The 25,530-nt window shown below is 41.0% G+C and overlaps 1 protein-coding gene across 4 annotated transcripts in view; it reads left to right on the plus strand.

Annotated features, from left to right (window-relative positions):
- The first annotated feature begins 1,479 nt into the window (after positions 1–1,479).
- The window catches only part of PAIP1 (poly(A) binding protein interacting protein 1), a 30,845-nt gene continuing 6,794 nt past the window's right edge, over positions 1,480–25,530 (plus strand). The window contains exons 1-8 of one of the 4 annotated variants that reach the window (XM_045903731.3): positions 1,480–1,603; positions 2,944–3,113; positions 12,538–12,723; positions 16,112–16,224; positions 20,785–20,896; positions 22,288–22,413; positions 23,684–23,790; positions 24,713–24,830. In XM_045903731.3, coding sequence (XP_045759687.1) covers positions 3,015–3,113; positions 12,538–12,723; positions 16,112–16,224; positions 20,785–20,896; positions 22,288–22,413; positions 23,684–23,790; positions 24,713–24,830 — 861 coding nt within the window. In that variant the 5' untranslated portion in view covers positions 1,480–1,603; positions 2,944–3,014. Of the gene's footprint in view, positions 1,604–1,829; positions 2,370–2,715; positions 2,740–2,943; positions 3,114–12,537; positions 12,724–16,111; positions 16,225–20,784; positions 20,897–22,287; positions 22,414–23,683; positions 23,791–24,712; positions 24,831–25,530 lie in introns of those variants that run through there. The other 3 variants (XM_045903715.3, XM_045903723.3, XM_064596712.1) reach the window with 3 other exon arrangements.

Genomic DNA, 25,530 nt, shown 5'->3' on the forward strand with positions numbered 1-25,530 from the left:
CACAGATGCGGAGTAGCCTTATTCTCAAATAAGAATGTCTCAGGTGTAAAAAAAGTGCTAGTCATCATCAAAGTTCTAAGGAGAACAAAAGGGTGATGAATGCAAACAAAAGCCTGGGACAGGATTAGGGCTCCTACTTCAGTGGAACATCAGGATAACTCACTCTCACTGTGTCTGAGTATACCGTTTTTCTTTCCTACTGAAGAGAAAAGTCCTGGTAAGAAGTAATATAAAAGAATGGATTTTAATGTGATGAGTATCACCTTATCTAATTTTTACACTGTAATCTTGTCTTTGTAATATATGCTGGGTACTACAACATACTTACTGTTTTAAAGATGAGGAAAATGAGGCTCAGAGAAACTAAATCCCTAGCTTACCCAGGATCACGAAGGCATTAAGGATCAAGACCAGGATCTAAACCAAGCTCTGGCTTCATACATTCTTTCTCTATACCAAGGAACCGTACTTTTTGTTGGCTTCCTTCCCTGACTTCATTATTTTTGTCAACAATCAACAGCATGAATCATTTATTTATGATTGCCCTCATTAAGGCCATTCTTCTCACTCATTTAGGTAAAGATGCTAATGTTTTTTTTTATTAGCACGAAGAGAAAATTGTTAACAAGAGTTTTGTTCCTAATTGAAATGATTCTCAAGATGACAAGATTGGAAAACATTAAGCCCGGCTTAATATAAAGGCCCACAAGCGAAGTTTGTGAGGATGTTTCAATATAACCGTAAAGAAATTGATTTTTTTCCCTCCTTCTCACTACTTATATTCATCCTTCATTTGGCTTCATCACTGTCAGTCCTGACAAAAACAATAATTTACACATAGATAACGTCAAGAACTTTGTTGTGCAATGCGGTAGCCACTAGCCACATGTGCCTACTGAGCACTTGAAATGTGCCTAATTCCAACGGAGACATGAAGGTGTAAAATACACAGTGGATTTTGACTAGTACCAAAAAAGGAAAAGCATCTCATTAATACTTTTGTGTTAGTTATATGCTGAAATGCTACCATTTTGGAGAAATTGAGGTAAGTAAAATAGATCGTTAAAAATAATTGCACCTGTTTCTTTACTCATTAACGTGGCTTCTAGAAAATTTGTAATTACATAAGTAGCTTGTATTTGTGTTCGCACTGTATTTTTATTGGACAGAACTGGTGGGCGACGAAAAAGAGGGGAATTTCATTGAAAGGTAGTGCATTTTCAGAACCTTTCTGGACGGGAAGAGAAAAGGGAGAAGACTGAAGCCTGGGCACAGAAGGTGGGATAAACACCTGATGTGAATTGCAAAAGGGGCGGGAAAGGGGGCTGCATTTTGACTGTGTTCCTCCCTCCCTCCGCCGTGGCCGACGAGGCCGGTGGCAGAGCTTCTCCCGGAGCCCTCCTTCCGGACCAGTCCTCCCGCCAGTCCTCCGGCCGGCCGGCGCAGGGTCATTGAACACACCTGCGCGCCCACGGAGGTGCGCGTCCGCGAACCCTGGCGCTGCCTCCACGCCCCCTCCCCCCGTATTTTTATTTTCCTGGCATCAACCGTCAGTCTCGCACTTCTCTCCTGAGAACCACCGCGTAGGTCGGGCCCGCCTGGGGTAAGCGCCCCTCTCTGCCCTCGGCCCGGCCGTGGGGAACGAAATGCACCCCCCCGCCCGGCCCCCGCAGCAAGCAGGGCTGTCAGGCGGCCGGGACGCCGCTTCCCGGGCGGCCTCATGGGCCGCGGCTCCCAGCCGGTCGCGAACGGGAGCAGACGCGGCGGGCGCGCCCGGGGCCTCCGGGCCGCGGGGGGCCGCTGTGACCCGCCTTCGCCCCCGCCGCGCCGAAGGCGGGGGAGCCGGGTTTTGGGGAGAATCGAAAAGCCGAGGGCAGCCGCGGGGGGCGGGCGCTCTGGAGCGGCGGGTTCGGCGGGTGCTCCGACTGCCGTCCGCTCCGCCCGAAGCGTCGAGGAGCCGAGCAGGGGCCCGCCGCCCTCCTCCTCCATGAGGGCCGAGTGAGCGCGGCGGTGAGAGCCGGCCCGCGGCGCCTCCCCCGCGTCCTCTCCCGAGCGCAGCGGCAGCGGCCCCCGGCGGAGGAGGAGGAGGAGGAGGAGGAGCATGTCGGACGGTTTCGATCGGGCCCCAGGTGCTGGTCGGGGCCGGAGCCGGGGCCTGGGCCGCGGAGGGGGCGGGCCTGAGGGCGGCGGTTTCCCGAACGGAGCGGGGCCTGCTGAGCGGCCGCGGCACCAGCCGCCGCCGCAGCCCAAAGCCCCGGGCTTCCTGCAGCCGCCGCCGCTGCGCCAGCCCAGGACGGCCCCGCCGCCAGGGGCCCAGTGCGAGGTCCCCGCCGGGCCCCAGAGGCCTCCCCGGCCCGGGGCGCTCCCAGGTACGGAGCCGCTCTAGGGGACCCCGTCCTCCTGGGCCAACGCTTCCCCACGGCCCTCCGCGCGCGCCGAGGTCGGCGCGCTGTTCCCCGCCCCCCCCCCGTTCCCCGAAAGCATTCCCCGAGGGGCCCAGTTGTTAACGGGGTGGGGACGGGCCGGGAACGGGTTTGGAAGGTGGCTGCAGGAATCCTTTGTGCGCCCCGGCTGGGGGAGGGGCCCAGTGCGCGGTCTCCGAGTTCGGCCGTCCGGGGAGGAAGTAAAAATCGCCTCCCCCTCCCAGCCCTGGAAAGGGAGACCTCAGGCGAGCAACCACCTTTGTAATCGACTCCTTAAGAGAAGAGGAAAGAAAGCCCTCAAGCCTTCATTTAGGAGGCAGGTATAGCCACAAATGAGCTAAAGCAAGTCTATTGTTCCTTTTTGCAGGCTCTCTGTAAAAATCCTGGCGTTAACCTTAAAATTCGTGACCGTTCTCGTTTAACTCTTAAAAGCCTGCCCTTCTCATTTGGTTTTTCAGGAGATAGTAAGTTGCTATACAAAGGAAGGAATGCGTCTAACACCTCATTTTTCCTTTCTCAGAACAAACGAGGCCCCTGAGAGCTCCACCTAGTTCACAGGATAATATCCCACAGCAGAACTTGGAGTCAGCAATGGCTAAACCCCAGGTGGTTGTAGCTCCTGTGTTAATGTCTAAACTGTCTGCGAATGCTCCTGAATTTTACCCATCAGGTTATTCTTCTAATTATACAGTAAGTAGGCCTTTTTACCACAATTCTGAGTTAATATTACTGGGATAATGTGGTTATTACTGTATTTTATTATCAGTATGCTGGTGCTTCCTACTACACATAAAAACCTTTTATTATGAATTCTTTGAACTCATGAGGAACCAAAACTGATTCGGGAATATATTTTGTAGTTACCATGTTTTAAATATCAGAATGTAAATTAGGAGTAGACCTTGTCTCTATTCACTGCTGTATTCCCAGTATCTTTAGAGTATTTTTAGGCTAATACAGGATATGGTTAAGGGCGCTTTCAATATATAAAACTAAAATTTGTGTTCAGGCTTATCGGACAATCTGTAGAATAATGGCCTGGCAAAGCTGACTTAAAATTTGATTTTAGCAAGATAGCTGAATATTCATTTAGGGTAAATTAAACCATGGTTTTGCTGCAGACTAATTTGAGGTAGGCTTTTGAATGTTACACATCTGGGCTCTGTTAAAACAGAAGTGTTTCTGGTTCTAATTAACTACTGTTATGAAGAAATATAAAGGGTTTTTTTTTTTTAAGATTTTATTTATTTATTTTGAGAGAGAGAGAATGAGAGAGAACACATGAGAGGGGATAGGGTCAGAGGGCAAAGCAGACTCCCTGCCGAGCAGGGAGCCCGATGCGGGACTCGATCCAGGGACTCCAGGATCATGACCTGAGCCGAAGGCAGTCGCTTCACCAACTGAGCCACCCAGGCGCCCTAAAGGGTTTTGATAAAGTGTTTACACAGCTCTGAAGAACTTTTAAACTTTCAGATTCATCTTTGTCAGTATAAGAACTTAAAAAAATTGATCACATTTTTCTTCAGTGGGAGAAAATAGCACAACTGGGATATATAGAAAGGAATGTGTCCTGGGTAAATGCATAGCAATTAATTGTATATAAGTGGGGCAGGAACCATTAGAGGGTTAAAGAAATGATGATACTTTAGCAGAAGTCTTATGTTTCCTAATTTCTTAGTTTTATTGACATTTAACACGGAATAGTGTACATAAAGGTTAGCTCAAAGTTTCACGAAGTGAACATTTAGGCAACCAGCATCCAAATCAAGAAAAGGAATGTCATCTGCATCCCGAAAACTCCTTCCAACCCCTTCTAATCATTACTGCTCTCCTAGGTTAATTACTATTTTGACTTAACAAGTTTTGCCTGTTTTCAAAGTTTATATAATTGGAGTCCTACAGAATATCTTTGCACAATTTTATTGAACATCTAAATTAATCCACCTTGTAGCTCATAGTTGAAGGTGACTTACTCTCCTAGCATTCCACTGTGTGAATATACCACAGTCCCATTTGTCTTTTTTTTTTTTTCTTCTTCTGCTTTGTCTCTTGATAAACACTTGAGTAGTTTCCACTTTTAGGCTATTGTGAATAGGGCTGCTAGTCTGTCTATCCATGTCTTGATGGTTATTTGCCCTTGTTTCTGTTGGGTACATACCTAGGAGTGGAATCACAAGGACATAGGGTAGCCAACTCTTCTCCTCCCCTCCTCCCCCAAAGATTTTACTTTTAAATGATCTCTATATCTCTACACCTAATGGAGTCAAAGTGCCCTGGTAGCCAACTTTAAGAGAGACTGTCAAATAGTTTTCCAAAGAGATGTTCCAGTGTACATTCTGAGTAGTGTGTGATTTCCAGTTGCTCTGCTTCCTTGTCAGCATTTGGAATTTTCTGTTAAGTTTAGCCATTTTGGTAGGTGTGTGGCATCTACTTCTGGTTTTAATTTATATTTACCTGTTAACTAACGGTGGTACACCCGCTTTGTTACTTCTTGGGGCTGGGGGCCAGTGCTTTCCTTCCATTTTTTGAAAGGAAAGGTATGGAAAAGCTGTATTTTATGTTTCAGAAACTCCATGCATCTTAGACTGCCCAGGAAAAAGCTTTGGGGCTGGGAAGGAGAAAGTATAGGCAAGCAGGAAGAGCAGTTGATTTGGGGTGAAAGGGGCTGTCAGTCATGTAAAGTAGAAGTGAGAACAGCTTGGGTTCTTGCCAAAAAGTTGTATTTGGCTCAGGAAAGGAATGATTAGAGAGCTGTGAGTAGTTGGATAAAATAGTAAAGAGTACTTACTTTCAAATAGCCACAAAACTTTTCTCTTTGTCTCCCTATTTACCTGGGCCATTTTATGATAGGAGGGATGCAATTTTTTTTTTTTCCGAGTCTGTACTAAACTAGTTTACATAGTTCTACATAGTTCAAGTGACTCCTGGGCTACAGAGCAGTGTATTGAGCCATGTTCACTTACTTTGAGCCACTGTCCTCTGTTAGGCATTCCTTGATATCCTCTGTTAGATCAGCTGCTTCTTTGTTCAGTCCGCCAGAGCAGATTGCATACTGGGAGCCCATGACTCATGTGTGGCCTGCAGGTGTATCTTTTTTGGGGGGGAGGGGCACCTTTTAATAAGCTACCAACACTTAAATAGATGTTGCAAATCTGAATTTTCTGGTTTCTCTTGAAATCCTAATATGTGTTTGTGCCAGACTATTACTTTATTTACTTATTTACTGAGAAAGAACGGGAGCCCGAGTCAGGGGAGGGACACAGGAAGAGGGAGAGAGAATCTCAAGCTCACTCTGAGCTGAGCATGGAGCCCGAGGCAGGGCTCAGTCTCACCACCCTGAGATCGTGACCTGAGCTGAAATCAAGTCAGATGCTTAACCAGCTAAGCCACCCAGGCGCCCCCGGACTGTTAACTTTAATAGAGCAAAGATTGTCTGGAGCTGAATGGACGCAGCCCCCTTAGATGGAATGTGTGTGAGCTCTAATTGCTCACTGGCTTGTCTCATTTGTTTGTATTCCACCTTGATTCTATAGTCATTCAAGCTTGCTACCTCTGCCCTCGTGCACTGTCTAGTCTTATTCATTTACCCTTTTACCCTTTGTCAATGCTAAGCATTTTTCTCTGTCTACTTAGTCACAGAATAGCAATATCCTCGTTTTTCCCTTGACTCTTAGGATAAGGTCTTGTTGTGAGGGAGACTTCTCTTTGTAGTAGCCATAATCCAGAGTTAGCTATATTCACTCACTCATTCAACAGGAAGTTGGACAATTACCACTGGAAATACAGCAGTGAACAAAATGGACAGAAATGCCTTGAGTCTGCTTTTATATTTATAAGAAAATCTGGGTATCTTTGAGTTGGATCTCTTCACAAGAGTTCATGCTTTTTTTTTTTTTTTTAAGGTTTGAGAGCGAGTGAGAAGGAGTACGGGGTGGAGGGGCAAAGGGAGAGGGAGAGAGAGTCCCAAGCAGACTCCGCACTGAGGGCAGAGCTCAACACAGGGCTCGATCTCACCACCTAGAGATGATGACCCGAGCTGAAACTAAGGGTTGGCTGCTTAACTAACTGCGCCACCCAGGCACCCCAAGATTTCATGCTTTTTTCTAAAAAGCCTTTATGATAGTCTTTTGTTGTGCTTTCTTAACCCTTCCAAAATTCTGAACCCTTTTATCTTAGAGTCCTTCCTGTAATCCCACTGCTAGAATTTCTTGCTTTCCGTGCCTTCTTACCAGGGAGTTGCTGTATCTATCTACTCCTGCCCATTGCTTCTTCTCTGATGACAAACCATTACATCTTGAATATTTAATCACAGCTCACCAACAAGAACCAAAAATTCTCCATAGGAATTCATAAAGCATTTATTAAGGGGCGCCTGGGTGGCTCGGTTGGTTAAGTGTCTGCCTTCAGCCCGGGTCATGATCCCAGAGTCCTGGGATCGAGCCCTATATTGGGCTCCCTGCTCTGTGGGGAGCCTGCTTCTCCCTCTGCTGCTCCCCCTGCTTGTGCTCTCTCTCTGTCAAATGAACAAATAAAATCTTTAAAAAAAAAAAGGCATTTATTAAGAGACCAAAATCCCCCCACCACACACACTCACACACACTCTCTCTCTCTCTCTCTGTCCCCCTCCCCCGTCTCTCCCAGCTTTTTTCTAAGAACATTCCCCTCAAGTTACTGCCTGTTTGTGTTCTGCCTTTCAATAGTGATGTTCTCCAAAATGTAAAAGTATTCACGGTTAGTATTTACTTCTCACTGTTCAAACCTCCGCTGACTGATCCCCCTAATTGAATTGATACTACTTTTTGTGACCTTTACTGGTGCTCTTTGGGTCTGAAAATCTATTGTTCTCTCAATCCCTATCCTAGTAGACTTTGACCACAGTATGATCTATGCAGTGTAACAAGTTCCAGTGTGTCAGGTCCTGTGCTAGGGGCCAAGGGTACCTTTTCAGTCTTTTAGAAGTTTCTTTTTATAAGAACTGAATAGTTAAGATACTAATTTTAATTTTTTCCTCTCTGTGCATAGTCTTTCACTTCCAGGACTGCAACCATTGTTCTTTCAGGTTTCAACGTGTAAAATTATTCTGTAGCATTTGCTTCTTCTATGAGCACCTCTCCTTTTTCCTTTGGGCACTGTGGCGGTTCTTCATCCTTGCAACTTGCAGATCATTCCTTCTCTCAGATTGTAGTCCCTGAGGTTCTCTTTTTTCCATTTTATTACCTGCCTTGGTGATCCTATCACCTAGAATCTGACCATTGCCTGTCTACTGATACCTGAAATCTGATTCTCCCTCTGAGCTCCTGGCTTGTGTTTCCATTTGTTTTGACTTGTTCATGAGGATCTCCCATTGAAACTCAAGTATAAAAAAGAATTTATCTTCTGCAAACTTTTTTTTTATATTCTAACTAGCTACTCAGGCTAAAAAAACGGTGTGTTGACTCACATTTCTTTCACACTCTTGCCCCCTTCAATCCAGTTAACTAAAGTAGTCTTGATTATTCCACCATCTAAGTGTCAGATTAGTTTCCTTTTATTCCTGCTGCTTTAGATCTCTAGCAACGCATTCAGAGTATCTTCCATGAAAAGTATGTTTTCTATCTGATGTCCCTCCCTAATATCTTGTCAGAATTCTAAGAAAAATACATAAAACTTTAAATATTCCTCAGCTTGCAGGCCATCTAACTCCACTTTGAAGACTGACAAAATTTGTACTCTAAAAAATCTGGTACTAGAGAAATAACTCAAACATGTTAGAGTCCTCGTCTGTCCACAGTATGCTGTGCTTCCTTTTTTGCTTGAAACAACAGGCTCTGATCAGTTCCCTGTCGTTGTTTATTTTTAGTTATCTCTACACCCAACCTAGGGCTTGAACTCACGACCCTGAGATTGAGTCACCTGCTCCACTGACCCAGCCAGGCACCACCTTGATCAATCCCCTGTAATGCTTACAATTAGAGCAGCTCTGCTTTCCTTTTTTACTTTCAGACTTCAGATTTTCTTTTTAAAGATTTATTTTAGAGAGCGTGCACACATGTGCACATGCGAGCGGAGGGAGGAGCAGAGGGAGAGAGACAATTTCCAGCAGATTCCCCGCTGAGCAGGGAGCCCAGCACGGGGCTCTACCTCACAAGCCTGAGATAATGACCTGAGCCAAAATCAAGAGTCTCATGCCTAACCAACTGAGCCACCTAGGCACCCCCAGACTTCAAATTTTCTTACAAGAGAATTGGTCTTATTGAAAAGACTACAAATCAGTGTTCCAGACTGCATTTTTGCCACAGTGGATGACATTTGATAGAAATCAGACATTAATACCTTCAGTTGGGACCTGTAGGGTTCCTTCTTTTCTCTTAATAGGGACACTACAAGTCTGTAAAACTATATATCAAAAACTAATTTTTAATTGTGAAACTCACATATGTACCTGGCTAATATTAAACTATTTAATGTATACATTTATAATGCTTAACTGGTTTCACAATTTTATAAAAAATGGTCATTATTCATAATATGAGCATTTATTTACTCCAGGGCTAACTACTGTTTATCCCTTGTCTATCTTTCCAGAGCTTTTCATAGTCTATAAATCTCTTAAAATTAAACTGTACTAGAATAATGGTTCTGTGTTCTTTTCATTTTAACATATTGGTGATTTCTGTATTGATATAAATATATCTTGTCAGGTGACTATATGATCCATTATGTGGATATAAGTTGGTATATTTAACCAGTTCTTTGTTGATAGATTGTTAGATGGATTTTTCTCGTACATATGTCAAGGTTGGGTTATAAGCCTTTGTCAGTTACTTGGAGTATAGCATAGAGGTTAGAAGTACAGGGTTTGTTCTGTGCTCAGTTCTTCTAACTAGCTGTGTGACTTTACAAATTACTTAAGTTGGTACATGGTCCTTCCTTGTTCATACCCCAGCTTCTATGCCTTTGCCCGATGGTTTTTCCACTGGCTTTTGAGGCAGTCTCCCTGTTGTCCCCAAGACCCTACACAGTTTCCCCATCTGCTTCATTGATAATGTTAACTATTGCCCCATCTTCAGTTTCTGTGTTCTGGCTTTTCTTTCTCAAAGGTGTCAGGTAAGCACCTATCCTTGGGGCCTACGTGCTTCTTGAGCCTACTATATATAGACTCTCTCTCCTTAGGTATTTGTAGGACTGGGTTTTTTGGTTTTATTTTTTTCTTTTTTCTCAGATTAGATGTTAATTCTTCAGAATTCTTCCCATTTTTTCCTTTTTTTTTTTTTTAAGATTTTAGTTATTTGACAGAAAGCGAGAGAGATCACAGAGGGAGAGATCAGAGAGAGAAGTGGACTCTGCTGCTGAGCAGAAAGCCCAATGTAGGGCTCGATCCCAAGACCCTTAGATCATGACCTGAGCTGAAGGCAGACGCTTAACTAAGCCACCCAGGCGTCCCTCTGTTCTTATTTTTAAAATTTTTAATTCCAGTATAGTTAATATACAGTGTTACATTAGTTTCAGCCCATTTTTTTTTTTCATAGTATATTCTAAGATCTGAATGATGTCTTCTGTGATGGAAGATAAGCTCCACTGGAGGGGGACTTTGTTTCCTTTATTCATGCCAAGACCGTACCCCCAGCACCTGGAACAGTATTTGGCACTTAGCAGGCACTCAGTGAAGGGTTTTGAATGAATAACCAAAGTGACTTAACTGCTCTGTGCTCATTTCTTCCATCTGTGCACAGGGAACAGTAATGCTTGCTTCAGAGTTTTTTGGGATTGAGGCAGCCTTGCAGAGCTCTTAAAGGGACTGTCCCATATTTTACAGGCAGTTGGTGGCTATTAGCTCATTAATCAGAGTATCATCCTACATACCAAGAAGCATAGCTTTTTATTTTTAGATGCTTTTAGATATGATCCTTTAGGTATGAGAACACAGCTATGGCATTGGAATATGTTTTAGTATTTTCTCAGAAATGTAAAGATTTGCTGACTTAATGCCTTACTGTGTGCTCTTCACTGGTCCAGGGGCATTTACTCATTAACTCATTTAATTCTCTGTCACATAGCTGTAATGTTTATGATGAATAAATTTGAATTTCGTCAATGTTAATTTATTTTAGAGTCTTTTATTTTTTTTAATCTTTTTTTGTTTTTTAAGATTTTATTTATTTATTTGAGAGAGAGAGAATGAGAGAGAGCACATGAGAGGGGGGAGGGTCAGAGGGAGAAGCAGACTCCCCGCCAAGCAGGGAACCCAATGCGGGACTCGATCCCAGGACCCTGAGATCATGACCTGAGCCAAAGGCAGACGCTTAACCATCTGAGCCACCCAGGCGCCCCAAAAATAAAAATTTTTTAAAAGACTCTAAAATAGGGGCGCCTGGGTGGCTCAGTTGGTTGAGTGACTGCCTTCGGCTTAGGTCATGATCCTGGAGTCCCTCAGTGCAGAGCCTGCTTCTCCCTCTCCCTCTGCCACTCCCTCTGCTTGTGCTCTTCTGTCTATCTCTCTGTCAAATAGATAAATAAAATCTTTAAAAAAAAAAAAAAGAAAAAATTTTTATTTTTAAGTAATCTCTGTAGCCAGTGTAGGGGTCGAACTCAGGACCCTGAGATCAAGAGTCCCTTGCACTACCAGCTGACCCAGCCAGGCGCCCTTAGAGTGGAGTCATTTAATTTGGATTCAGTTTTGAGCTTAGACATTTAATCTGTCCGTTTACCTGTTCCGCTCAGCAAACGCTGTGAGCATGATACGGGCACATGAGTCCGCTCTTCCTGCAGTTGGTTCTATTTCCTTAGTGCCTGTGATAGCACATGCAGTTTGTCATGGTAAGTAGTATCACTTTAATATCTGGAAATACATAAAAACTACATAACATGGCCTCTAAGTGGTGGTCAGCTGAAAAAATAGTAGGACCAACTGGTTGGATTAGCCTTTCTACTAAGATTGTGTATTCATCTAACATGGAGCTTTCCTAAGGGGAATTTGGACTGGGTGTGATTTTATTTTTTCTTTATGCACTCACTGGCTTTAGAACTTAACCCCTTCATAAAATGCTTCTATATTATGGTCATAATTCTTTCGTGTGGTTTCTCATTTGACTCCTTTGGAAAAGGGTAACTTTCATCAGTAATATAGTTATTATTAAATCATAACTGTTAAGTAAATTTCAGAATGCTTGGTTAGTATTCCAGGCATTGCAAGTATAGGGTTGATAATCTGATACCTTTTGCAGTCCTCCCCCTGTTCAGCCTCCAGCCATTAATTAAAAGATTGGGAACTACCAAAGGTGATAGTGGTAAAACATTAGCTGGAAACTACTCCAGTCAAGGTTGGCTAGAAGGCTGGATATAGCAGTCTGCCACAATGTACTATGGGGAAATGTTATAGTCCCTTAACTATATATATTTCACTGTCTTTGGGGATTAACAGATGACAAGTCTTACTAGCTTTTTTTCCTCCCCAATATAGAAATTCTCAAATACCTTTAAGAGTACGAAAAGGGGGGCGCCTGGGTGGCTCAGATGGTTAGGCGTCTGCCTTCGGCTCGGGTCATGATCCCAGGGTCCTGGGATCGAGCCCCACATTGGGCTCCTGGCTCAGCGAGGAGCCCGCTTCTCCCTCTCCCTCTCTCCCTGTTCATGCTTTCTCTCTCTCTCTATCTCTGTATCTCAAATGAATAAATAAAATCTTTAAAAAAAAAAAAAAAAGGTACGAGAAGGGTATAATGAATCCCCATGGCCTCAACAGTTAGCTACCTGTGGCCATTCTTGTTTCTATTATCACTGGCCCCTTCTTCCTTCCCACTTTGAAGCAGATCTCAGATGTTATACCCATAAATAGATCAAAATTTTGATGTCCGTATTATAGTGAAATATTGGTTTAAATTTTCTCGGTTGTCTTGTAAATCTGCCAGAATGAAAAGACAATTTCCTACCCAGTTAGATGGAGTCCTTCTGCTATAATGTAACACGTTGGCCATTGGGCGAGGAAGAATGATTCAGTGGGCTTAATTTTATTGAAGAAAATAAATTTTATTATGTGAAGAATCATTTGTGCTAGAGACCGCTCACCTTAAAGCTGCCTCAGGTTTATTTTAGCCCGTTGCATGGATTAAAACATTTTTTTAAAACTTTTCATCTATAGGAATCCTATGAAGATGGTTGTGAGGATTATCCTACTCTATCAGAATATGTTCAGGATTTTTTGAATCATCTTACAGAGCAGCCTGGCAGTTTTGAAACTGAAATTGAACAGTTTGCAGAGACCCTGAATGGCTGGGTTACAACAGATGATGCTTTGCAAGAACTTGTAGAACTCATCTATCAACAGGTAGGTTGGCTGATGCCGCAGGTGATCATCAGATAGCTTCCTGAAGCCCAGGGGTGGTGGTTGCTCCTTCACGTTCATGTTCACTGGCCTCCATGCTTCTTAACTTTTTATGGTTCATGGGAGCTTTTAAGTCTCTGTTGTATGAAATTCCTGTAGCTGGGGATCTAGGGGCTAGAGCCAGACTGGAGATTCAAGGCTCTGTACAGGCAGTTGGAAGGAATGTTGGACATTTATGAGGGAGGCTAGGTAAGTATGTGTTTTTACAGGATCTGAAATTAACAGTACACAGAAAGAGTGCAATTCTGTTTTCCTCGGTATCAAATTATATAGCACTTTTGGAGTAGGGGAGGAAAAAAAAAAATCAACGGGAGAACTTCCTTCATCCTCACAAAGGAGCACCCCCCCCAAAAAAAAGCTAGACCATAAAACACTGTCTTGAGTCAACATTTATGTTTATTTTAAATTTCCAAGGATTTACATCTTAATTCCATAAGTCTGTCCGTCTAGATTGTTCACAGAAAATTTAAGTTTGATCCTAGCGTATTGGTCTGTGACACATTAATGCTATTTTCAGTGGGGGAGATAGATAACACTGGATTTTGAAGACAGATTAAGGGCACTGTTTGAAACTGACCAAAAACAGTAGGAGATAAATAGAAATAGAAACTTAAGTGTTCTTTAAGTCATTGCTGAAAGAGCAACTTGAATTTGGAATATGTGGAAGGGTGATTATGATAGTAGGTAATTTTCATCCTACCTAGTGTTTCATTTGACTACTTTCACAGCTTGTTCTGGATAGTTACTGGACCCCAGTATTACCTGTCCAACTCTCAGGTTTCTGGACATGCTTGAGGTTTTAGGAGTATAGAATTGCTCCATTTGTCCTGATACCTACTTTTGGCCTCTAAATGGATTGCAAAGGAATATGAGAAGAAAATGGAGAAATTGTTAGTGCTTTTCTGATTTCTCTTCTCTTCAGTTTCAGCTCTTCGTAGGCTGCCTGGTTCTAGTCTTAAGGGCTGTAATATAACAAACTAGTTTCTGTGATTGTCTCAAAGCCAGTTCTTCAAATATGTACTCCCTATTTATCAATATTCTGTGTCAGTGATACACAGATTCACCAACAGTTCTTAAATTTCATTGGGGGATTTACTCCTAGCAACTAACAAAAGAAGACCTGTTATAAAAATGGCAATTAAACATACATATTCAACTTTGATTCTTCCCCAAATACCACTACAAAAATGAAGGGGATTTTAAGAAGCCAGAACCCTGTAGGGGCTGACATGAGGGAAAGAGATTAAAGTACCAGTCTTAGAGACTAGAAAGCAGGTGGGCAGATCTAAAAAAAACAATTTGAATTCCAAGCCAGTGGGGAAAGTTGAAAATCACCCTGATTTACTGTGTGGAATCTCTGAAAGACTCTAGGACAAGAATGGAATGACACTAAAAGGATAGCTTTAAAATATTAAAACCCCCCAAAACAAAACAAAAACACAAATAAAAAACCCCCAAAAAACTAAACCCTCTACATCTTTTTGCACTGAGTATCTGGTTTGAAGTTTTATTACAACCCTTCTTGAGAAGTTATTGAAGGGAAGTACTCCACCAAAAAGAGGAAATTAAGCCAGAGATGAAGATGTAAAAACTAGAAAACAGAATTTTATAGGAATGGCTAAATGGATTATCTAGATGGTAGTGAAAGGAGATCCCAAGACAATAGCCGGGCTTCATTGGAGTAGGGCAAAAGGCTCCAGGCAAGATTCCCTGGTAAGATGAGCATAATTGCTGTGTTTGAATGTATTAAGAAGAAACTTGGGAACTTATGAGTTTAGGGGTAAATCAATGAGATGTAAGTAAAGAACAGAGTAGAGAAAATTTAAGTCTAGGGAAAACAAAGTTGTGCAAGAAAGTAGAAATCCATATATTACATGGTCCAGCTGTAAAAGGAAACATAAAACTAATCAAATCATAGTATGACCATGTTGGTAGGCGGAAAGATTGGCATAGTGGAAAGGAGTGAGGGTAAGCAAGGTGAAAGCTGGATATTCCTTGTCCATGGAGGGAAACTAGTAAGAAATAATGTCCAAACGGAAATCACAAAGCATGGAGATACAGAGGTTGAAACCTGATTTTCAGCTGAAAGAATTGAAAATGGTTGTCCATGGGAGTGAAGTTGAGGTATAGTGGGGAAGTATGAAATTTTAATAACAAGCCTTGTAGAACTTCTTGTCTTTAAGTTGTGCGTGATAATTTTAAAAGTAAACTAAAGGAAAACAGGCAATGCCCATAATGGGAAAAGGATGATTTTTGAATTTCAAGTCTTCTGTGGTACCAGATACACATCCATGAATGATCTCAGGAGAAACCAGTCTGTTGTCTTTGCAAGCAAGGAAATAATCAGAAATAAAAAGACCTAGTAATTATGAAGTACTTTCTACATGCTAGGTAACACCTGACATGTAATTAACTCGTTTAATCCTCCATGGTTGAAGATACTACTTTTATCCCTTATTTTATACATATCTTAACAGAGGTTAAGGGACTTGGCTAAGGTTACCACAGCTGGTAAGTAGACCCAGCAAAGGGTCAGAGAGGCCTCAGGCCATTTGTTATATCTAGATTATGGTTAGCTACTATCTTTGTAACCTTGGTCAGGTCCCTTTACCTTTTAATATGCTACCTAATATTAGGTAGTGAACTGTGTTTTCTACTATTCTTTAAAAACTACAATTAAAGTTAAAACTTCCTGAGTACTGTTTTGGCTATATCAAACTATCTTTGATATGTAGTGTTTTTTCATGGTCTTAGTTTTTGGAATAGCTTATCTTTATTTCTGCTTTACCCCAAGTATGTTTGGAGTATTCTTTAAGTGTTAATCTCTTGTACCAGGGACCATTTATCACTTCTTTTAGGAATCAGATGGAAGCCCAGGGAGGTTGAGTGATGTCCAAGGTCTCAGTGCAGGCCTGGGAATCTTGCTCTGGACTGCTAGATGCCAAAGTCTGTGCCAGTCTGTCCCTGAAAAACACCACAGAACAATCGTTTGGCAAATACTCTTTTCATAATTAGCACTATGCAACTGGGTACATGCACCTGTCTTATGCAAAAATTGGTTAGTATAAAGAGGTCTTGTCTATTTGCTTTCTGGTGACCTCAGGTAAATGATGGGGAGAACTCAGAATTTTTCCTTTGTTCTTGATCTTGGTGTAAAGTTGGGAGGGAGAGTTAATTTCTTTATGCCTAACAACTAAAAAAGACTTGTACATTTGTAGAGTGTGGTCAGTTTTAGGGGAGGAAATGTTTTCTTCTTTAGAACGTTGCTGTTAAGTATTTGCATTAAGAACAATGTATTTGTGTCCTAAAAAAGTTTTTTTCTTTTTGAAAGGCCACATCTATCCCAAATTTCTCTTACATGGGAGCTCGCCTGTGTAATTACCTGTCCCATCATCTGACAATTAGCCCACAGAGCGGCAACTTTCGTCAGTTGCTGCTTCAAAGGTCAGTGTGAATATATGAAGTTAAAGGAAAGCTGCTTTTAGACCTACTAGACTTTGACCATTCCTCTCTTCTAAAGACTGTACATTATAGAAGGTTGCAGGGGAAGGCAGGGTGGACCATTGTTTGTATTCTAGTATATGCTGTTAAAAATTTATAGTCCCACATACCGGTCTTTTTTTTCTGTAATGATCTCTGCCTTTGGGTTTTTTCTTTTTTAAGATTTTTATTTATTCATTTGAGAGAGAGCGCAAGCAGAGGGAGTGGCAGAGGGGAAGGGAGAGGGAGAAGCAGGCTCCCCACTGAGCAGGGAGCCCGATGTGGGGCCCTGAGATCGTGAGCTGAGCCGAAGGCGGACGCTTAATCGACTGAGCCACCCAGGTGCCCTCTGCCTTTGGTTTTGTGCTTAGAAGGCCTTTCATTTCCCAAGATCTTAAAAATCTCCCACTTACATATTTCTTAGTTACATCTGTACTTTTGGTTTGGGTAGGTTCTAATTTATTGCCACATGTTGAACTAGTTTTTCCCATACCACTTTTTAGAATGATCCATTTCTTTATTGAGTTGAACTGCTCCCTTTATCACACTACATCCTTACATTTGGGTTTTGATTCTAGAGTTTCATTATATTCTTTTCATCACTTGTTCTATTCCTATTTTATTACGATACTACTAAAAAGCTCTAATTTTTTAATATAGTACTGTTGGACCCCTCCCCACATTTTTTGGGTAGAATCTCCTTTGCTATTCTTGCATGCTGCTTTTCTCCAATGAACTTTAGAATCAGTGTGTGAAATTTCATGAATCTTTTTGGTATTATTTTCGACATGACCTTGAATTCAAAAGCTAATTTAGGGAAACTAATTTTCTTATGGGAGTTGTTTTATTCAATAACAAGGTTGCCTCGAGTTTACTGTAGTTGGTCCATTAATTCTTTAAAGATACTTTCAGTGGTTGCAAAGTATTCCATCATGTGGTTAAACTGCACTGGAACAGAATAAAGATCCCAAAAGTAGACTCCAGAGACACTTGAAAATTAAGCTTTTGATGGAGATACTCCAAATATGTATGTAAAGCGTAAATAGTGCTGCTGACAACTGGCTAGCCATTCGTTGGGGGAGAAAACAAAGATGGGTTCCTGTCTCTTTACACCAAAATATATTTCAAATCTGTAAAAAACTTAAAAGTGCAACACTAAATACTAAGAGAAATTGACAGTTAAATCTTAGGTTGCTAAAGCCCTTTTAAGCAAGACATGATATCCACAAATCCTAAAATAAGAGATTAAACCTAATTACATATAGATTATAATATTGGGAGGGGTCATAAATTTATATGAAGAAAAAATAGGGAAATGTATAACACATGGCAATGAGCTCTAATATGAAAAGAGGGACCTCTTAGGAATGAGTAAGAAAAAGACCAGTTTTTGTTTGTTTGTTTGTTTTTTTAAGATTCTCTTTGTTTATGGGGGGGGGAGAAGGCATGAGCAGGGGGCGGGGCAGAGGGAGAGGGAGAAGCAGGCCTCCCCCCTGAGCAGGGAGCCCAGCACGGGGCTCAATCCCGGGACCCTGGGATTGTGACCTGAGCTAAAGGCAGACACTTAACCATCTGAGCCACCCAGGAGCCTTTATTTTTTATTTTTTATTTTTTAAAGATTTTATTTATTTATTTGACAGGGAGAGACACAGCGAGAGAGGGAACACAAGCAGGGTGAGTGGGAGAGGGAGAGCAGGCTTCCCGCGGAGCAGGGAGCCTGATACGGGGCTCGATCCCAGGACCCTGGGACCATGACCTGAGCCGAAGGCAGACGCTTAACGACTGAGCCACTCAGGCGCCCCCAACCCAGGAGCCTTTAAAAAGACCAGTTTTTAATTTTTTTTTTTACTTTTAAAGATTTTATTTGAGAGAGAGCATTTGCGCACACACACATGAGCAGGGGGAGAGGGAGAAGCCGACTCCACTGCTGAGCAGGGAGCCCAACACAGGGCTTGATCCCATGACCTTAGGATCATGACCTGAGCCGAAGGCAGATGCTTAACGACTGAGCCACCCAGGCGCCCCAGAAGACCAGTATTTTAATAGAAATATTTGGAATGCCTTTGAATAGGTAAAACTTGGAAAAATATAAATGACAAAGTTCTAAAAAGCTATTTAACCTTATCTAGATGTATAGCTCCTAGAAAGGTGTGAAAGTGGGTACTTCTGGGAGGTAGCATGGCATAAAGGCTGGCTGCTTTTCCCTTGAGCTGCTCACCTCTGGCTGTGCCTTAAAGTCACTCTAGAGACTTAAAATAGGGCTCTGAGACCCTGTCCTCATTCCTGGGAATTCTGATGTAATTGGACTGAGGTGGAGCCTCGGTTTTTTTAAAACCTCCCCAAGTGATTGAATTTTAGCCGTGGTTGAAAACTACTCTTCCAGGTCTCTTCTGACTCTACCCCATCTGCGCTCCCATAATATTATAATACTGTCAAAGATAATAATGGAAGTGCTAGTCCTTGAACAAATAAAAAGCAGGGCATAATTCTATTAACTTAAATATATATGTAGTTTGAAAAGTTACTTTACAGCAGTTATCTCTGGGTTTTATGACTTTGTTTTTTATATTTTTCTGTTTTTTAAACCTTTCTGAAATAAGCACGTATTGCCTTTCTAATTGAAAAATCTTTAATTTAAAAAGGGTTAGTTTAGAGGTATAGGTTCCTCTCATCTAGATAATTAATGACATACAGGGGTAGGGATTTACTTTTGCACTTGAATGAACATATCTTAACGTATAATCTAATAATCATTGTACTTATAAAACAAAAAGGTCATTTCATCAAAACTACCGATAAAGTCGTGAAGGGAGAGTAGCCAATAAGGTGCTTGGATAACTAAACGGGCATTAATTAATTTCCTTTCTATTAGCCAGAGTGTTTCATTTATAGATATCCCAACTTTTTTTTTCTGATGAGGAATTAATGTTTAGGGATGCCTGGGTAGCTCAGTCGGTTAAGCATCTGCTTTTGGGTCGGTTCATGATCTGGGGGTCCTGGGATCGAGTCCCTCATCAGGCTCCTTGCTCAGCTGGGAGCCTGCTTCTTCCTCTGCCTTGCGCTCCCCCTGCTTGTGCTTGAGCTCTCACACATGTGTGCGCTCTCTCTCTCACAAATCTTAAAAAAAAAAAAAAAAAAATGTTTAGACGGTAACAAATAACTTACTATATCTGATTCAAATGAAAATACTGCTCATTTAAAATAGCTTGTAAGCTATAGGCCACATAGACATGATAAATTATCCTGGGTTTATGGATGATTCACAGATTGACCCAAGGTAAATTCTTGGTAAGCAGTGACTTCTTTTTTCCTTAAAAAATTTACTTATTTTTTTATTTTATTTTTTTTTACAAAGCGAAGCTAAACTGGTCCCTCATACTTGGAATCCATTCAGTCTCCATAAATCCCTCCTTTTGTCTTTAACAGAACTGTCAAAAATCAGCTTTACAAAACACATGACTTTCCTTGAGTTTTTTCACCACATTATCAATAAAGATAAATATTTAACGCCAAGAACGTAAACATTTAAAGTACATTTAAAAAATCCTTTTTTTTTTTTTTTAAGATTTTATTTATTTGACAGATAGCAAGAGCAGGAACCCAAGCAAGGGGAGTGGGAGAGGAGGAAGCAGGCTTCCCGCTGAGCAGGGAGCCCAATATATGGGGCTTGATCCCAGGACCCCGGGATCATGACCTGAGCCGAAGGCAGACGCTTAACTACTGAGCCACCCAGGTGCCCCTTAAAAAATCCTTTTTAATAACAGCTGACACCATAATTCACTGAAATGGGCAATGACAGGTTTATGGTAATGGTTTTAGATACTTTATAGGATGGCAGATGGGCCAAGTCGGGGGAAAATAAAGCAAGGGAAACTAAGTTATATGACTCCTTTGGTCTCTGGGATATTGAGACCAAACTAATTGCTTTCTGTTTCTATGTGAATTTCAGTTGGGGACCTTTCCCTTCTTTTCTCTGATTTGTATAATGGAAATTAAGGATAATGGGCTTAATAAGAGTTCATTTTATTTTCAGCTTAGTTGGAGACCATCTATATATCTATATATATATATATTTAAAGATATGTTTCAAAGTTCATATATTCAGAATAGAACATTTTACAGAGACAATTTGAGTTAAAACAATGCTTTAAAAAAAAATACAAAACATTGCTTTCTTGACAAAAAGCCAATAAAACAAAGGTGAGGCATTTTCTTTCTTTTTGGCGCCAGTATGCAATGAACCTCATGAAACCTATGTTGCTTAAACAGATTACAAACTTGATCTGATAAGAGTAGTTGAAAATAAACCCGTTAGTTTCTTACAACTAGGAATCTTAGTATAAAAAGATGATGCCTGTTCTGGTCTCTACAATAGACAGGAACATTTTTTACTCCAGAAAGTCAGGGCATTGGTGCATGGTACTTGTCTCTGTATTGCTTGCGGACTGCGAACCCGACAGCTGGTCATCCTGTTTGTTCACAAAACAAAGCAGTGTGCAATTATAAAAGGTGTATCTTCATTAGATGTCGGACTGAATATGAAGTTAAAGATCAAGCTGCAAAAGGTGACGAAGTGACTCGGAAACGATTCCACGCATTTGTTCTCTTCCTGGGGGAGCTCTATCTTAACCTGGAGGTGAGGAGGAATTTTCTTAAGTACTGACAAAGCCTGGGAACGTAAACTGATCATGATAAGGAATTTGTATTCACATTATCCTTGGACAGCATTAAGGGTGAAATAAAACCAGGTGAAGGGAGAGAGAAACAGTGCTTTAGGGGCTGCTCACGCTAGTGCCTGCGTTCTAATGGAACGTCCATAATGTTTGTTTCTTCTGTTTGCGGGGAGGCTGTTGGGAAGTGGTTACTGGGAATTTTAAAGTCTGTGTACTTTTGGAAAGCCATGATTTCCATGCAAGTGTAAGCTCTCGAAATACAGATAATACCTTTTTTGAATTCACACATTTCGTATATTGACTTTCAGATGGTGGCTCAAAAGCAGCGTACTCTGCAGAACACAAAGCTTTGAGTTGAAAGGGTGGGGCGGTGCAGGGGGGAGACACTAGAATATCTAGTGCTGAATATTACTTTGTAATGGATTTGCTTTTTTTTTTCTTGGACTAGTTAATCCCAGAGATAGGTTATACCTCCTTTAACTTTGACTTGAAAACTTAATCGTAAACACCACTGAAAAGACCCATGAGATCCACCATCAAATGTGCATCTCAGTGCATCTAAAAGGTCTGTCCAATCTAGTGCCTAATTTACTACCCCATTTTACCACAGATGGACTTATTATTATTATTATTTTTTTTGCATTGGGATTTTATTTTATTTTATTTTTTTAAGTAGGCACCATGCCCAACATGGAGCTTGAACTCCCAACCCTGAGATCAAGAGTCACATGCTATGCCAACTGAACCAGCCAGGTGTCCCTGGATGGACTTAATTTTTTAAAAATTTCATGCATTAATCTTTCAGTTTAATTTTTATATAAGCCAAAATAAGAGCATTCACCTAAAGTGTGCTGTAAATGAAGAGTCATTCTAAGAATGCAGTTGTTTCCTATGTGGACGTAATAATGCCATGTCTGTGGGGGGTGTACAGATGAGGTGTGACTCCTGAGACTGCAGCTCTTCTGGCTGGAGAGCTACGATACTTAGACGATTCTGATGCAAAACAGTATTTTTAAATAGTATAAAAAAGAATAATAAAATGCTGCATGTTCCAAAAATGGTGGTAGCTTAATAGACCAGAGAATGCTTTATGAAGCAGTAATTTATAAAGGAGGCTTAGGTTATCCTGACCATATGTTATGTGTGATAAATGGAAAATTTTACCTGTAGTTTACTAGTTGTATTAGAGGTCCTATATACATGTAAAATAGTATAATTTTGTGAAGATACAAGAGCATTTCTGATTTTTGTATTGTTTAACTTAAAACACTTATTTTGCCAAGACGTTAGACCATTTATTTATCTGTTGTAATATTTTGGCATGGTTGCTTTTCATTTTCTTCTGTCCCAAAAGATCAAGGGAACAAATGGACAGGTTACAAGAGCAGATATTCTTCAGGTTGGTCTTCGGGAGTTGCTGAATGCTCTCTTTTCTAATCCTATGGATGACAACTTAATTTGTGCAGTAAAATTACTGAAGGTAGGTTTTACTTATGTTTGTCTTAAAATTCGTCTTTCTACCCCATTCGTATATGATTTAGAGGAAGGAAAGTATGTATAGTATTGAGTGAATTCAAGATTAAATTTTTTTCTTTAAGTTAAATATTGACATTTTGCTTTGCTCTTGAATTTAAATATTAGAAAAGCAGTATGTGCTGATTTTAAGATTTTTTGGCGGGGGGAGAGAGAGAGTGCATGAGCAGGATTTGGGGGCGGGGGGCAGAGGGAGAGGGACACGCAGACTCCGCACTGAGCACAGAGCCTGACATGGGCCTCAATCTCAACGACCCTGAGATCATGGCCCGAGCCGAAATCAAGACTCGGACTCTTAACCAACTGAGCCACCCGTGCTACCCTGTACTGATTTTTTTAAATATGAGAATCAAATTGAGAAGCAAAAAATGGAAGTCCTTCACCCCCATCTCTAAATTTCCTTTCCCATGTATGTATGTGTGCCCTCAAAAAAATCTCTTTTTGGCTTGCTCTTTTAATCTAACAAATATCTTAGATCTTTGGCACAAAAGATTTACCTCTTTCTGCAGTAACTTCGTTTCTATATGTGCAGTTGTTTATGTAGGTTCGATTCCTACACATAGATTTGGTGGGTCAGTGAGCGTAGTATACTTTATTTTGAGAAGTAATGTCAAATTTCCCTTCTAAACGCCAGTGTGTGGTTTGGTTGTTGTCCTACCAACAGTGCATGAGTATACTGCTTTCCCCATATTCTTACCAGTGATGGATATAATCAATCCTGGTTTGTTTTGTCATGGGTAATGAGTAAAAACAAAAATCTTGTTTTGCATTTTCCTGATCACTAGTGAATTTAAGCATTTCTTCACATTTGTTAGCCATTTTTTTCCTATGAATTACCGGTTTATATCCTTACCTCTTTTTTTTTCCCCCCCCTGAAGTTTGTATTTTTTATTTTTTTTAAATTCAGAGCTTCTATACTTGTATATTTCAAAAAGCGAAAGGTTGATTAAAATTTTATAGCCTAACTTACATGGGGAATATACCCTATAGTCATTGATACATAAAACCTGTGATTCAGGTTCTGCTTTAATTTCTCTCAATCAGGAAAAATAGAGATTCCTGACTGTTAGATGGTGGAGAATAATTGGGAGTATTTAACTTACCAAATTCATTTTCTTTAGAGAATGCTTGAATTGCTATGAATACTTTTTTTTTTTTTTTTAAGAATTTCTGTACTTTATTGAATCCCTTATTTTACTGATAACCTGCTTTTTTAGTTGACAGGGTCAGTTTTGGAAGATGCCTGGAAGGAGAAAGGAAAGACTGATATGGAAGAAATCATTCAGAGAATTGAGAATGTTGTCCTAGATGCAAATTGCAGCAGGTGGGTAGCTAGCCAGTGGATCTCAATTTCTTTTTCTGTGGGGCTTGTTTTTTAACCTGTGATGTATGCTATCATCGAAAGAATTGAAATCTTACAGACCTAAATATTTAAATATTTCCTTTAAAGGTATAATATTTTAGTTATGGCTTCTGCTCACCTGGCTTTTTTTGTTCAGTTGTGTTTATAAATTGAAAAAGTTAAGATTTTCCTGTGGTGAGATAGGAGTCCGTTGAAAAGTAAAATGATTCAGACTTTAAACTGTTCAGTAAATACTTGGGTGAGGTACAATTTTAAGTCCAGTTGGAGGTAAAAATATGGGATAGGCACTGCCTTTAAGAACCATATAGTCACAGTTAGATGGAATAACTTTTTTTTTTAAGATTTTGAGAGAGAGAGCACAGGCAGGGAGAAGAGGGAAAAAGCAGGCTCCCTGCTGAACAGGGTGCCCAATGTGGGGCTTGATCCCGGAGCCCTGGGATCGTGACCTGAGCCAAAGGCAGACACTTAACCGACTGAGCCATCCAGGCACCCCAGATGGAACAACTTTCAAGGCTGCTTAAAAAAAAAAAAAGTCAGGGCGCCTGGGTGGCTCAGTTGGTTAAGCGACTGCCTTCGGCTCAGGTCATGGTCCCGGAGTCCTGGGATCGAGTCCCACATCGGGCTCCCAGCTCAGCGGGGAGCCTGCTTCTCCCTCTGACCCTCTCCCCTCTCATGCTGTTTCTCTCTCTCTCTCTCTCAAAATAAAGAAATAAATAAAATCTTAAAAAAAAAAATGTTATGTCAATATAGGAAATGCCTAAAAAATCAAAGCACTTAGATGTACATGTTAAATTTATGAAACATGGTTTTAGGAGTCTGTGGTATTCTAGAGCCTAACAACACTTTGGTGGATACCCTTAACTCCTTTTCAACTTGTCTGCAGAGATGTGAAACAGATGCTGTTGAAGCTTGTTGAACTCCGGTCAAGTAACTGGGGTAGAGTCCACGCAACTTCAACGTACAGAGAAGCAACACCTGAAAATGATCCTAATTATTTTATGGTATGCCAGCGTTTACATTTTAAGTTTTGTTTATTGTTTGGATCCAATTTTGGAAATTTCTAGATGAGGTACATAAAGGTATTCTTAAAAAAAAAAAAAGGTATTCTCAGAATTTAATGCCAGTAACTCTTTTCATTGGCGTAGGGTCACATGGCAACCAGCAGGCCAGGTAAATAGGGAAGAAACATGGAATCCTCTAAGGAAAGCGTGGACTAGAGAAAGATCCATCCAGTGGCAAGGGAAATCAATAAGGCTTGGACTCAGTTGAGTGTGGGATTGTGGGAAGTTTTTCCAGAGAAATTATAACCAAAGGCCTGCATCTCACACTTTTACTTTGCATGTTGTAGTAAATTAAAATAAAAGTGATCACCAGGCCAATGATGCCCTGAAGCTCCTGACATGACCAAACCTAACACAACAATGGAGAAATGCTCCTATAACCCCAGCCATGGAAATTCTTTAAAAATTGGTGGGGGGTGGGGGGAGAACCACAACTCAAAATAAGCTGACACAACGCTAAATCACAGTGCACAACAAAACAGTTCATCACGAGTGTGACAGACTAGACAGCAGGGTTACAGCCGCAGGAACTTGAGAGAATAGAATAGAAATCTGAAAACCATAGACTTTCCCAATGAAATGAAAATGGCTATTAGGAAGCTAGTTTTTTCTGTGATCTTGCATTATCAGGTGCAGATGA

The sequence above is a fragment of the Mirounga angustirostris genome, unplaced genomic scaffold, assembly GCF_029215605.1.
Source record: "Mirounga angustirostris isolate CCGP_5_RB_7025 unplaced genomic scaffold, mMirAng1.0.hap1 SCAF_7, whole genome shotgun sequence".
In the NCBI taxonomy this organism is placed as follows: domain Eukaryota; kingdom Metazoa; phylum Chordata; class Mammalia; order Carnivora; family Phocidae; genus Mirounga; species Mirounga angustirostris.